Source organism: Caenorhabditis remanei, chromosome V (assembly GCF_010183535.1).
Source record: "Caenorhabditis remanei strain PX506 chromosome V, whole genome shotgun sequence".
Classification (NCBI taxonomy): Eukaryota; Metazoa; Nematoda; class Chromadorea; order Rhabditida; family Rhabditidae; genus Caenorhabditis; species Caenorhabditis remanei.
In genome coordinates this window covers 1,741,001-1,754,498 of record NC_071332.1, presented here as the reverse complement: position 1 = coordinate 1,754,498, position 13,498 = coordinate 1,741,001, and the positions used below count along the sequence as shown (strand labels likewise).

General features: G+C 39.7%; 1 protein-coding gene across 1 annotated transcript; it reads left to right on the top strand.

Moving 5' to 3' along the window:
- Positions 1-7,723: 7,723 nt before the first annotated feature.
- Positions 7,724-13,341, top strand: GCK72_016727 (uncharacterized protein; the record flags this gene model as incomplete). Its single annotated transcript, XM_053731653.1, has 7 exons — positions 7,724-7,756; positions 8,428-9,233; positions 10,571-10,814; positions 10,863-10,989; positions 12,167-12,994; positions 13,051-13,176; positions 13,229-13,341. 7 exons carry the CDS (start codon positions 7,724-7,726, stop codon positions 13,339-13,341), a joined length of 2,277 nt encoding a protein of 758 aa, XP_053580566.1.
- Between the last annotated feature and the right edge of the window lie 157 nt (positions 13,342-13,498).

Genomic DNA, 13,498 nt, shown 5'->3' with positions numbered 1-13,498 from the left:
TCTGGAACGGTCGGGCACGAGTTTTTAGACCTTGAAACGGTCCAGCTTAGTCCGACGAACTCTGTGAAGGCCTGACACGGTCAAAGACGGTCTGCTAAAGACTGACATTACACGGTCCAGCAAGATCCTTGACGAGTTTTTGACGCTCGCCGCCAAATATTACAGCTAGCGCGCTCTACCGAACCTCTCAAAAGTTTCAATAGAGCGCCCATGACAAACTTCTTCATCAAAAACCGTACAAAACCGTTCATCGGAATGTATTTTTTCTCTCACGTGTGTTTGCTCACCTTATCTCCACCTCCAAAAAACTTTAATTCGAACTTTCTTATTTTTATTATTTTCTACCACTTTTACCAAAAAACAAGGCTATTTATACCCCAACTAATCACATCACCTCATTCTTTTGAGAAATCTGATATTTATCCTCTCCACGTGAGCGGCGCTCCTGAATTTTTTATAAATGTATAAATAAGGTTTTGCAAAAAAAGAGAGTGAGAAAAAAACGTGTGTGCGTGGGAGAAGATTCAGGAAGAAATTGAAAAGAATATATTCTTTTCTTCTTTGCACCCGGCCCCACAACCAACCCAATTTGTATCGCCTCATCATTTTTTTCCCCTCCTTTACACCAATCTTTTATATTTTTTATATGTATACACGTTTTCTCAGAACTCTCAGAACTCTGAAGGCACTAACCTTCCTTTTTTGCGGCATTTTCAAGTTTGAGTAAAGTAAACTAAAAGGGGGAATTCTCATTTCCAATCATTTCAATTTCCCCCTCTCCTCTCAAGTTTGCCTCTCATCCCTTTTCACTTGAATCAATTTCCTCGTGTGTTGTCTCTGCTCATTTGAAGGTCCGCCCGCTTAGTTCAATTCGAGGTTTAGGAGTTTAGAACGCCAGCTTTTGGTTGGTTACTTGCGGTTAAGATCGGTCAGAAAATTTATCTTTTTTTCAAATTTAAAAGCCGAAATCGTGATTTTTCCATTTCTGTGCTCAAAATTTTGTCTAGGCAAAAAAATAGCTGAGAAACAAAACGGTGTATTTCGATGAATTGTGGTCCTAGTGAAATTATAAAAAAAGATTTTGAATCCTCAGGACCTCAGTTTTTAGCAATATGCAATATACCAGATTTGAAATACTCATTATCAAAACCATACTTGCAAACCGGGCAATTCGCTTAAAACGTAATTCTATGAGCTCAAAAATATGCCAAAATGTAGATCTCGACGAGTGCTATCTCTGTGACCTAATACGGGATGTGCCGCGGGCCGGCCTAGAATGGTTTTTCGGCACCTTTTCCCGGCCAGTACCACTTTACCAATCCGCCACCCGGCCCGTATTAGGTCACAGAGATAGAACTCGCTGAGATCTTCATTTTGGTATATTTTTTAATCCATAAAGTTGTTTTTTCAGCAATTTTTCGCTCATTTTTATGTTGAAAGAGTGTTGAAACTAGATTCAAATTCCTCACGTCTTCAGCTTTCTAACCGTATATAGGTTGACCTAACTTACCAGAAACCCGATCTAGGCAGAAACTAAACATATTTCTGAATTTGGACCGTTTCCAGCTTTATATGAGTATCATAAGGGTGAATCGCAAATTTTATGCAAAAAAAACTCTGAAAAATGAGCTGAAAATGATTATTATCGTCTGAAATCGTGGATGTTTGGAATTGAGAAAATTCTACTTAAAATTCTTGATTTATAAGAAAAAAAACGTCTGAACCGTTTGAAGTCGCTGATTTTGACTAAAAACCTGTAAAAATTTGCTATTTTTTAAGCAGAATCCACTTTCAAAATGATCTCAGATTATTCCCTATGTCTATAACGTTTGCAATAATCAGAATCCAAAAACTTTCCTGTGCAAAAAAGATAAAAAACATAGTTTTGAAGTTTGAACTTCCCTGAGTCCCAAAACTTCTCCAAAACGCCTTCCCTCACGTTCAAAGTATTACAGTAGCCTCGATTTCTCAGCTACCGTAGCCCCTAAGCTACCGATTTTGAGATATGCGTCTTTAAAGACAGTTAGGTTAAGTTGAGAGTGCGCAGAGAAGCTAGAGTGTCTGTCTTCTCTGCGTCTCTCCCTCCTCAATTCCTATCCCTAAGCTACCGTAAATACCACCCAGACAAAACCTTGTTTTATTTTAACACAAAAAAAGTGAATAGTAGTAAAAAGTCGCTCCCTCCTTCTCGACCATCATGCTTTATTCATCACGGGCTCGGCTCGTTTTGTTCCTTTTCGTATTTCATATTTTGGAAGAAAAGGGAAACAAAGGGAGTCTCCAAGTATATTTTTTTGCAAACCTGTTGTAAAAGTGCTGGCCTAACTTTTGCATCTAGTTCCACGGCCACCGTAAACACTTCCTCAACGTCATTCCTTTTTTCTTTGTATGATGTTTTCTCGTTTTTTTCTTTTTCTGAAATCTCATCATGTACATGTCCATTCGGTCTTAGTACACTCCGTTCCTTTCTTTTCTTGTTAACGGAGGAGATAATCCTTAGTTGAGGGTGGCAGTGGCTTTGGAAGGAAGACGTGAGAGAGAATGAGATGCGCCTTTAAAGGGGGAAACGAATTACCATAATTTCTTTCCCATGTTTGTTTTTCATCGAGTAGTAGTCGAGTAGTCTGGAAGAGAGAGAGAGGGGAAAGGAAAAGTTATGATTGTATTCATGTGGTCGCGTGATACGAATAACTGTTTCTGTTTCCAATACGTCTATTTTTTGTCTATAAGAATCAAACACCACTTTATTAGCTACCATTTGAAGAGAGATAAACAAAAATGGTTTATTGAGCTCTTTTTAAGCGGCTAGTTTTTATTCTTTCGGAAATTTTAAGATCTGTTTTTTGAATTGCCAAACTCTCCATTTCTAGCTCTACATTTTTGTAGTTGACAATGTTTTGATAGCTCTCATGGTTTTCGAGATATGCGCCTTTAAACATTGCTTACCGAATTGAGGGAAACGAGGCGCAGAGAAGCCAGACACTCTAGCTTCTCTGCGTTCTCCTTCTCTCTCCTCTCCGCGCTTTAAATGAAGGTCCAGATGTGATCTACACAGCCATATAACAATTGTGAAATTTGAATTAAAGAGTGAGCCATTATGAGCTATCAAACTTTATCAATTTTCAAATTATGAACACTCTAGCTTCTCTGCGTCCTCCGTCTCTCTCCTCTTCCCACGTTATCCAGTTGCTTGTCTTTAAAGGCGCATATCTCAAAAGCTAGAAGAGCTATCAATAAGTTGTCAACTACAAAAATGAAGGTCTAGACTTGTTTTATCTGAATTTCCAGAAATTTTTTATATCCGCCAAACCGTAACACTCTCTCAACCTAGTCGATCTGAAAATCACAGGTACTTGACTTCGAATAGGTTCCTCTATCCTTTCCTCTTTTTTTCAAAAAAAATTAAACTTTTGAACATTTTGTTTTCTGTTTTTCGCCTTCTCTCTGCACTTCTCCTTTAACACCCGACCCTTTTAAATTAAAATTCCTTTTTTTTCTATTTTCCCTTGAAAACTTTCTCACTTTTTCTTCAACTAGAGAAGATGATCACCAAAAGTTCCAGAATATTTCTGAACTATTACTTGAAACTTCTTCAGAAATTCATGTATTTTTCTTATTTTTCGGTGTTTTCCTTTTCCAAGACTCTTTCCGAATTCTCGGAATACTGGAAGAGAATGTTATGAAGATTTCATTAGGCGTGGGAGAACGTCCTGGTAGGCTTATCAAAGATCCGTTTTTTTCTTGGTGGATTAGGCAAAAAATATTGATAAACTTTTATGAAAATAGCAGAGAACTGTACTTTTAGTTATTACGAGTGACATCAACTAAAAAAAAGAACTTTGAGAGTCCGGAATAGGGTCAGGAGGGGTTTTGGAGTCAAAAGTTTATTGGAACGTATTAAGCTAGTCCTGATCTCTATTTTTGTAGTTGACAACTTTTTGATAGATAGCTTAAGTTTTAAGATATTCGTCTTTAAAGATGAATAGTTGAGAGAATGAGAGAAAGAGAGTGCGCAGAGAAGCTAGAGTGTCTGTCTTCTCTGCGTCTCCTTTTTCTACATAGTGCATTTTGGAAACACAGAAAGATATTAAAAGTTCATAAGAGGCAAAGGGAGATTAAGAGAGCGCAGAGAAGTCAGACACTCTCGTTTCTCTGCGCCCTCTCACTCTCTCACCTCCACCTGCCTATCTTTGAAGACGCGTATCTTAAAAGCGTATAGAGTTATCAAAAAACTGTTAACTACTAAAATGTAGCTCCAGATTTTATCTACACAGCAATATACAAATTGTGGGATTTGTACCTTTCAAACTTTACCAATTTTCAGCCTATATTTTGATTTTAGAATTTTTGGCAAATTTTCAGTAATTTGTGAGTCATATTACCACAGCAAGTCAGAAATTAGCTAAAATCGCCAAATTTTATATCAGACTATCCTAGCTGCACCATACCTCACGGCAAAATGCACAATTTTCCGAAAAACTCAGAAAACATGTTTCGAACTAAAAAAAACGTCAGAAAACCAGTTTTTCACGTTAAAATCGTAATTAAAAAAGCTGAGAATCTCAAAGTTCCACTCTAGGCTACTGTAGATACACCATATTCCACGACAAAATGCACAAGTTTTCAAAAACATGTTTCTAGACCGAAAAAAACGTCAGAAAACCTATTTGTAGCCTGATTTTTGCTGAAACAGTCCCTACTGTTCCAAAAATTTTCAATTTTATGTATTTTTCTTTTTCACTAAACGTCTGTTTTCATTGTTCTCGTAACCCTAATGCATTTCGAATCCAAAAATGTTGTCATCATTCTAAATGTATGAATAAAACATAGAATACCTCCACACATTTCTTCCAAAATTCTATTTCTGGCACATAATGCATCTAAAAATAGGTCGGCCATTGGACCCTCCACCCCCACCCTCTATGTTTGTATATAAAAATGAATCATAACTGAAATTTGAAATCTTTTTCTTTTTTTTTGTCCCCTTCGAAAAACACTTGTGGACGTCTTCCGGAAGGTGTCAAGTAGCACGCAATCGGGACTTTTTTTTTCGTTTTTTTTTGGTTTTTTTTTTTGAGATTCCTTGTCTTAGATTGATAGACATGACCCTGAGAGTTGCGTGAGCATCGCTCAGATTTAGACACCTACATGGCGTGCATGTCAATTGCATCCGTTATAGGAAAACGTGGTAGATATCTTGTTTCTTGTTTCACTTTTCCCGCCCAACTCATCTCATCTTTTAATTCTTGACTCTTGCATTTTCCATTTTTCTATTCATGCAGCCTTACATGTGTTTTTTTGTCATCTGGGGGGTTTCAAGGTTTCAAGAAACATATCTCCACTACGACGACAACACAAATTCATTAATCCCGCGACGCGTCTTCTCCGTCCCCTCCTGAAAGCTAAAGCTTCTTAGCCGTCGTCACATATAAGACTAATTCACGGCTCGTCGTGTCAGTAAGAATGTGTTCCAGGGGTTAGGTTTAAGAGGATCATGACTTCTGCAAGCTTGTGCTAGGATTCAGAAAACTTTGGTATCGAAAAGCTGAGAGTAGCGTATTCTTGATATTGCGCCACGTTCCACGGATTGAGCACTTTTCTTTTTTCAAGTTGTTTAAAATGAGCATGTAGATAAGTTTCAGATCTCCCTTTCTTTAGTTGACAACTTTTTCCAGCTGTTTTAGTTCATGAGATATCTAGTCCATTTGAATTCAAATTATTTTCCCGCAAAATCGGAAGTCTAGTGAAGCGCGTTTGCACACGACTTAGCTGATTGCCAATTGAGCCGCTGCTCAGCCAAATTGTGTGCTTAAAACGTGGACGAACAATAGGGAGTTAAAATTTTTGAATGAATCTCTTTTTCTTTCATTTTTCTCGTTTTTTTCGGTAAAACTCGACCCAAAAAAATCGAATACCTCAAAAAAAAGGAAAAATACTAATTTTCAAAACACAAAAAAGTTTTGGATAGTTTTTTGAATTTCGCGCAAATTTTACGCAATTTTTTTTTGGAGCGCAGATGTTTTATATGAACTTTCTATGAGCCTCTGGGTTTGCGTGCGCCTTTTAACCCTATCACTCTGTCAGTAGGCAACTTTTACAGTGTTTCACAGCCCTGAAACTAATTAAGAACTTAATTTTTTATATAAGCAAGAAGATTAAATCTGGGTCTACATTTTTGTAGTTGACCACATGTTTCCAACTCACCTAGGTTTTGAGATATGCGCCTTTAAACCTAACTACCTGAAATTTCTGCTGAAAATTTTTTCAATATTTGGAGGTGCCTCACGGTCTCAAAATTAATTTAAAATGTGAATCCTTTATATTCGAGCAAGTAGATTAAATCTAGGTCTACATTTTCGCAGTTAATCACTTTTTCTAGCTCCCCTAGTTTTTGAGATATACAGCTAAAATCTGGAACACTTTTTTTAGTTGTCTACTTTTTTCTAGTTTTTAAAGATTGGTACCCGAACCGAACGGGAGAGTCCAGAGAAATAAGGGTGTCTGACTTCTCTTCGTCTCTCCTCTCCCTTTTCCGTTTGCTTTTCTTCAAATGCTTATATCCTTAGAACGCAAACAGCTATCAAAATATTTTTAACTTATAAAATGTGTGAAATTTTATGCTCTACATTTTTGTAGTTGACAACATTTTTCTAGCTTTCCTAGGTTTTGAGATATGTGCCTTTAAAGATAGGCTACGGTGTGGCAAGAGAGTGAGAGAGCGTGAGCGTGCAGAGAAGCCAGACTGTCTCGCTTCTCTGCGCTCTCTCTAACTCATTTTTTCAACTGCAAAGTATCGGCGTTCAAAATTCAAAAAATCAAAATATTTCCAGGGGGAAACTTTAAGAAACCTTACAAAAAATTGCGTGTAGATCAGAAAATTAAAAACAAAACTAATCCCAAATTCATTCAGGGCTTTCCCCTCCTGGGATTATCACACAAGAAACAACATTCAAATTCCGAAAAGTGTCAAGTCTTAACCTATCCTAACCTCCCCTATCTCCACCCACCCATCTCCTCTCATCTCTGATCCTTGAACCCACACACTTTACTATGATGATTCAAGATTCAAACGTTCTATTTTCGATTCAGGATTTTTCAGCAAAGCAAATATTAAAACATTTTACGTCCCTAGGCTAAGTTACTCATACCGCCCCATAGGGCGGGCAGAGAATTCGTATCATCATCTCATTTCTATTCATTCATAGCGGCGGTCATGCGCGGCAGCCAGTATATAGAACTTGGTCTGGAAAAAAGGAAAAAAAGAAAAACCGTGAGAATTTACTCTAGCTCGAGAACATGAACTTTTTCTCTATCCCCCCCCCCCCATTCTGCCTGCCCTCATTCAATTAAGAGCCATCCTTTCTATGTACACTCCCCCCTCTACCCCCCATTTCTTCACACCCACTTCTTGTCCGCTCCGCCAAGCCCAGAGCCCTTGAGCCTTTGCACTGGCTCCGCCGAAAAAATATTTATTTGTTGACTGACCACTGGTCCTGCTCCTTGACACCTCAAGCCTTATCAGATGACGTGATGGGGGGTTTTTTTCTTTGAATGTTTTGTCTCAACTTGCTTGCTCACTCACGACTTACTTTCAATTAGTCGACGGGGTTCCGCCCCATAACGTTTTCCCTTTTGCTCAGGGAGTTTTCAGCCAAACTTTTTTCCCAATTTTCAGCTCTACATCTGCAACAATGCCAAAAACATAAATTGTGTGTGTCAAAACATGTTTTCTAACGATACTCAACAAATCCTGCAGGTATTTTTAAAAATTTTTGAAATTTTTGAATTATACGGCGCGTATCTCGCTTGAAACGCTACATTATGATCTGAAAAATATACCAAAATGTAGATCTCGACGAGTTCTATGTCTGTGACATACTATGGGTTGGTTGGTGGTTCGGTAATGTGCCATGGACCGGGCTATAATGACGTTTTTAGAAATTTTTGCGATTTTTGCCGTTTTTTGTGTTTTTTGGGCGTTTTTTGCTTTTTTGGCATTTGTTTTTAGGCCGCGGTACAAACCGGTCGGATGGCGGATTGTACACGTGTCGCGGGCCAAAAAAGGGACCAAAAAACGCCAAAAACGCCAAAAAACGCCAAAAAAATCTCAAAAAACGCAAAAGTAGCCAAAAAATCCATTCCAGACCGGCTCGCGCCGCATTAAAGATACGGTATCAGGCCTGTTGTAGGCCACAAATATAGAACTCGTCGAGATCTACATTTTGGTATACTTTTCAGCTCATAATATTGCGTTTTAAGCAAGTTACGGGCCGGCCCGTGTCGGCCCGTTTTGGCATACTTATGAAATTTTTCACAATCTGTAGATTGTGATTCCTCTCAAAAAAAGTGAAGCCTAAAATAACCTTAAAAACCTTTAAAAACATTAAAAACCTTAAAAAGTTTGCTTAAAACTAAAAAAACTTCCAGGATGACCCTACAACATCCTTCCAATACAACGCGTTCCACGCCTTCCTCCTACTCCTTATCATCCTGGTAGTCTTCGGCAACACAATGGTCATATTCGCGGTGGCCGTAGACCGCAAACTTCGGTCCGTCACCACTAACAAGTTTATCGCCTCGCTAGCAGTGTCTGATCTTCTGGTCGGGTTGATCGTGATGCCCCTTTCTCTCTACTACAAAATGCACAACGATCATTGGACGTTGGGTTACACCTGGTGTCAATTTCACCTGGTTTCAGGAGTCTTCTCCACTACAGCAAGCATAGTACATCTGGTGGCGATTAGTCTGGACAGATATTTTGCGATTATGTTCCCAACAGAGTATCAGCGACATTCAGTGTCAACTTCTACCGTGCCATATGTAGTGATGATCTGGCTGATGGCTCTCGCAGTGAGCTCCACTTTGTTCATGGAGCAACGGGATTCTTTCGATGGTATTTGCTGGATCTCCAACCCTCAATACATTGTGTTATCCTCATTCTTATCATTTTTCCTTCCTGGCGCTATCGTCGTCTACCTCTATATGAAAATCTTCAAGAAGCTACGCAACCATCAGCTCTACATGTTCGGCCAGTTGACGCATCGAGGCGGAGACCGCGAACGTCGTCACTCGTTGCCACGTGTCATCATCGAGGAAGTGCGATCACGTCGCGGCTCACGGATGTCACAAACAGGATCGCAGTCTGGCAGTCCCACGAGAAGACAGAGCGGCGGAAGCAAGGAGCGATCTCCGAGCCAGCCGGACATCCATATTGTGGCGAAGCCTCAACAGAGGTGAGTTGATTGGATTGGTGCTTAGGAAGCAGGCTGCCTAAACTCTCTCCCAATTTTATGAGCTTTCTCTTATTTGGTGGAAGAAAAGAAAAGGGAAGGAGGAGAAGGAGAAAAAAACCAATCAAGAACAAATTGAATCGGTTCGCCATAGAGTTGAGTTGAGTGGATAGATGAAAAGGAGGCCCTTGGGGAAATTTATCGCCTGTTATATCTTTTCTCGCACTTGATCACGTGTTGAGGAGAACAAGGATGAATTGAATATGGAATAGGAGAGAAAAAATTGGGAATGGGTACGGTAGCACACTGAAATTTTGAAAATTGAAGGAATCGGAATCCATGCAATTGCGCCCTACTGCAAAAGTTAATAGATTTAAAATCCGCGTTTCTATTTTATCGATCTAAATATAATAGCACAGACTTGACAAAAACTGATTGAATAGAAAGTTCACTGAGTAGCGACTCAAGAATGGTTGGAGCAAATTCAAAACAAATTCAAAACAATTTACGTGTATCTCGGTTCGTTTTACTCTTAGAAAATTTTTGAATGCAGATTCAGAATCCTCGTGAAAACAGCTTTTCAAAAAAATGAAATACTTTTTTTTAAACTATCTTTACTCCAGTTTTTTTCATAGTCGATGCCAATACCTGTTAAACATGAATTTCTCATTACATGGCTAAAAAGCAGAATTTGTAAGGATTCTGAATCTGTTTTCAAATTTTGTCTAGATCAAAAACGTGTGGAGTTACAGAACTTTTAGTGTGAAGATTCAAGACTCTGAATAAGAGTTGTGTAGCTCAGGTTAAAAACGTAGCTCGAAAAATTTGAGACCAGAATCAGAATCCTTATAATTTCAGCATTTTAGTCATATGCTCCATGATTTGCTCCAATCATTCCTGAGTCGCTACTCAGTGAACTTTCTTTTCAACCAGTTTTTTTCAAATCTGTGCTAATTTAGATCTTTGAAATACCCTTCATCTGTCAGAAATCAAAAACCGCATTCCAAGAATTTCTATAAATTCCTATCTATTCAAAATTCGCAGGTGGTTTTCCATTTTTCCACGACACAAATAAGAATGAGGCTCTAAATGCCATCTAGACTAGCAGCAAAAGAGAAAAATTGCAACTTCAACTTTTAATTAAATTTCTCTTTCTCATTCTTGCTTATTTATTCAGCAATACTGCCCTCGCTGCTAGATGAACCACCACAAATTCGCAATTTTCGACTCAAAGCACATACACACATAGAAACTGACATAAATGACATTAGGGCACCAAAATTGGGGATCAAAATTAAAATTGTGAATTTAATTTCAAATTTCTCACGTTTCACTTCCAGATGGCGATCTCCCACAATCTGTGCAGAGACTCTGGCTCACGACCGGCTCCTGGCAGCCAAGAAGCGGGTCTCAATAGTTCCAGACCCACCATCGATGGATGTCTCGGTGAATATGGCGTCGATGGATCAGATGAAAGATGAACATCATCATAATTTAATGAGGGAAGAGGAGCTGTTAGGGTGTGAGGCGGGAAGGAGAAAGCAAAGTGAGGAAGAGGTCCGGAAGTTGAGCGATGAGCGGAAGGTATTCCAGTCAGAATCAAGAATCCCTTGGTTTACAAATATGTTGCAGCGTGTGATCTACGAGCGCCGAAGGTCGAGCACCTCCGAGAATCCGAACGGTGTGCCTATTATGCAAGCGTTTCAAAAGGCTTATCAAGAAGTGCGCGCGGGGAGAAGGAGATCTACGATACATGATAGTGAGTCAGAATTTGTATTCAATTCAGCTAGTGAATGGGATCTTAATGAATGTGGGAGTTTTCGTGGAGTTTATTTCCGTGTCTAGTGTAGTCCTCGCGGAAGAGCAAACGGATTAGGGAGAAGGTCCCCGAGTGACCGAAAAGTTACAAGACGTGACCTATGTCATTAGAAAGCTGAAATCACGCTGATTCCATATATATATTCAGTTTTTTTCTCTCGAGGCCTGGTATTCGAGAAAAATATCGGCAGCGTGGTCTATGCGATAGTGAGGCGGTGTGGCATGGGGAAGGGTCAAAGTTCACCACCACCTAAACCATGCATTTTTCACACTTCGGTAAAGTAATGACTTGTCAGTGATCGAAACCTTGACCTCATTTTTCTCGAATACCAGTCCTCGAGGGCAACAACTGAATATATATTTAAAATCAGTGTTTTTTCAGCTTTCTAATGATATCGGTCACGTCCCATAACTTCACGGTCACTCGGAGCCCTTCCTTACAGTATACCATGGAGTAAGGGTAGGGTGTCAGATATATTTAAAAACCTGAAAACATTCCGATTTTAAATATTTTATAAGTTTTCAACGTTGATACATGGCTTTTGAAAAAAACAGGATCAAATGATCGGAGTTGGTTCTGAGTAAGAATATCACGGCTCCGATTTTTTTTTTCAATTTTTAACACTTCAAAACTATTTCTCTCACAGGGTATTGTGGAAGTGAGAGGAAATTTCAATAGACATGACAAATTGCAGGAGCAAAATGAGCAATTTGAGCCAAAAAACCCGAAAAAATTGCTGAAAATGGCGACTTTTTAGCTGAAATAGTAGAAAAAACGACTAAAAATGAAAAATTGCAATTTTCTATTAAAATTGGTGGATGTAACCTAAGCTTTAGTATTTTTATTCATTAAAACCGAAAATTAAAAAAAGCGTTCACCAGAGTCCGTTTGGCTATGCGCCAGATTACATTTTACTTGTACTGGCGCGCATTTGAAGCGTTTCCATTGAAAATTACTGAAAATGAAGATTCTTAGCGGAACTCAGCAGCAATGACAAAATTTCAATGCATTTTTGAAATCAGCGAGTTTTCAGCTTTCCTAAATCTTATATCACATAGTTTTTGCTCCCACGGAAAACTTAGGACTACACTCGAAACCCGCACACAATCCCCTTCAGTTACAGCGTACCACTTCCCATCGCTCACCACTGTCAACGAGCCAACTACCCCACCACCCGGTGAAGAATCCGAGGAGAAGGACACCGAGGGATCCGCCATCATGCACAAGTTATCCAGTGGCTCTAGCATCGCTGAAACTGTGATAGCGATGCTCCCCAAGACCTCCACATCGCTCTCCAAAACCGATTCTCATGAGGACTCGGTGTCCACTGAAGCAAGCCAGAAACCATTGCTAGGACCACCTACTCATCACTACACAAAGAAATCTCAACAACAAAAGGAGCCGCGGTACTCGCCATCAATTCCTGCGCCAACATTCCTTATGGTCCCTGCGATGATGTCGGTGAACACGCCACCAGCGACACCTAACACCAAAGAGGCTCCCACCAACTGTACTTCACTTCTTCAAGTGCCAAGACTCTTCGATTGCCCATCCCCTTGCAGTGTACCCAGTAACTCCAGCCACTCTTCCTACACCTCTGCCAGCGGGTCCAGTGACACCTACCGTAGGATTTCAATGAATAGCTACGGGAGCAGTTTGACAGATGGGACCGAGTCCACGTTCGAGTGTGACTCCAGAAGATCCTCTGCGTGGTCCACAATCCGCGCTGCTGTATTCGATAGGCAGCAAGTGCGAGGTGGCAAGGCTAGTGTGGATATTACGGTGGATCGTACAGGCTCTCCACAGAAGAAGATGTCAACCATAAGTCGGGGGAAGTTACGGAGGATTGCCACCCAGGTGACAAGAGCCATCAGAAGAAAGCGACGGGAATCCATGGCGATTCGTAGGGAGTCAAGGGCTACTAGGGTGGTCGCTGCTATTCTAAGTGAGTCCTGAAAACTGTGTCTCAATAAAAAAACAAAAAATAATCTAAAATTCCAGTCGCCTTCCTGATCTGCTGGATTCCCTACTTCTGCATTTCCATCTTCCGCGGTGTGCTAATGGGATTCCATGTTAACATCAACACCCCATTGCATCTCACATTGTTCGTCTACACCTCATGGCTAGGTTTGTTTTTTAATAAGACCCCCCACCTCCAATACATGTTTTCCTTTTCCAGGTTACGCCCACTCCTGCTTCAACCCTTTGATCTACATGTGTCTTAATAAGAACTTCCGGAATACGATGAGAAAAATGATGCAGAAAACGAAGGCTACTGAACATGAGGGTTGAGAAGTTTGCTTCGTATCGAAGCCCATTGATCTCACTTAATTTTATTGTGTGTTGCATTTTTGCCGATTTGAATTTGACTGGTATATTTATTATGTTTTTTTTTTAACATACGGGAGTTTTATTTGAAAGTAAAGCTAACTATGAAATAAATCTTTTT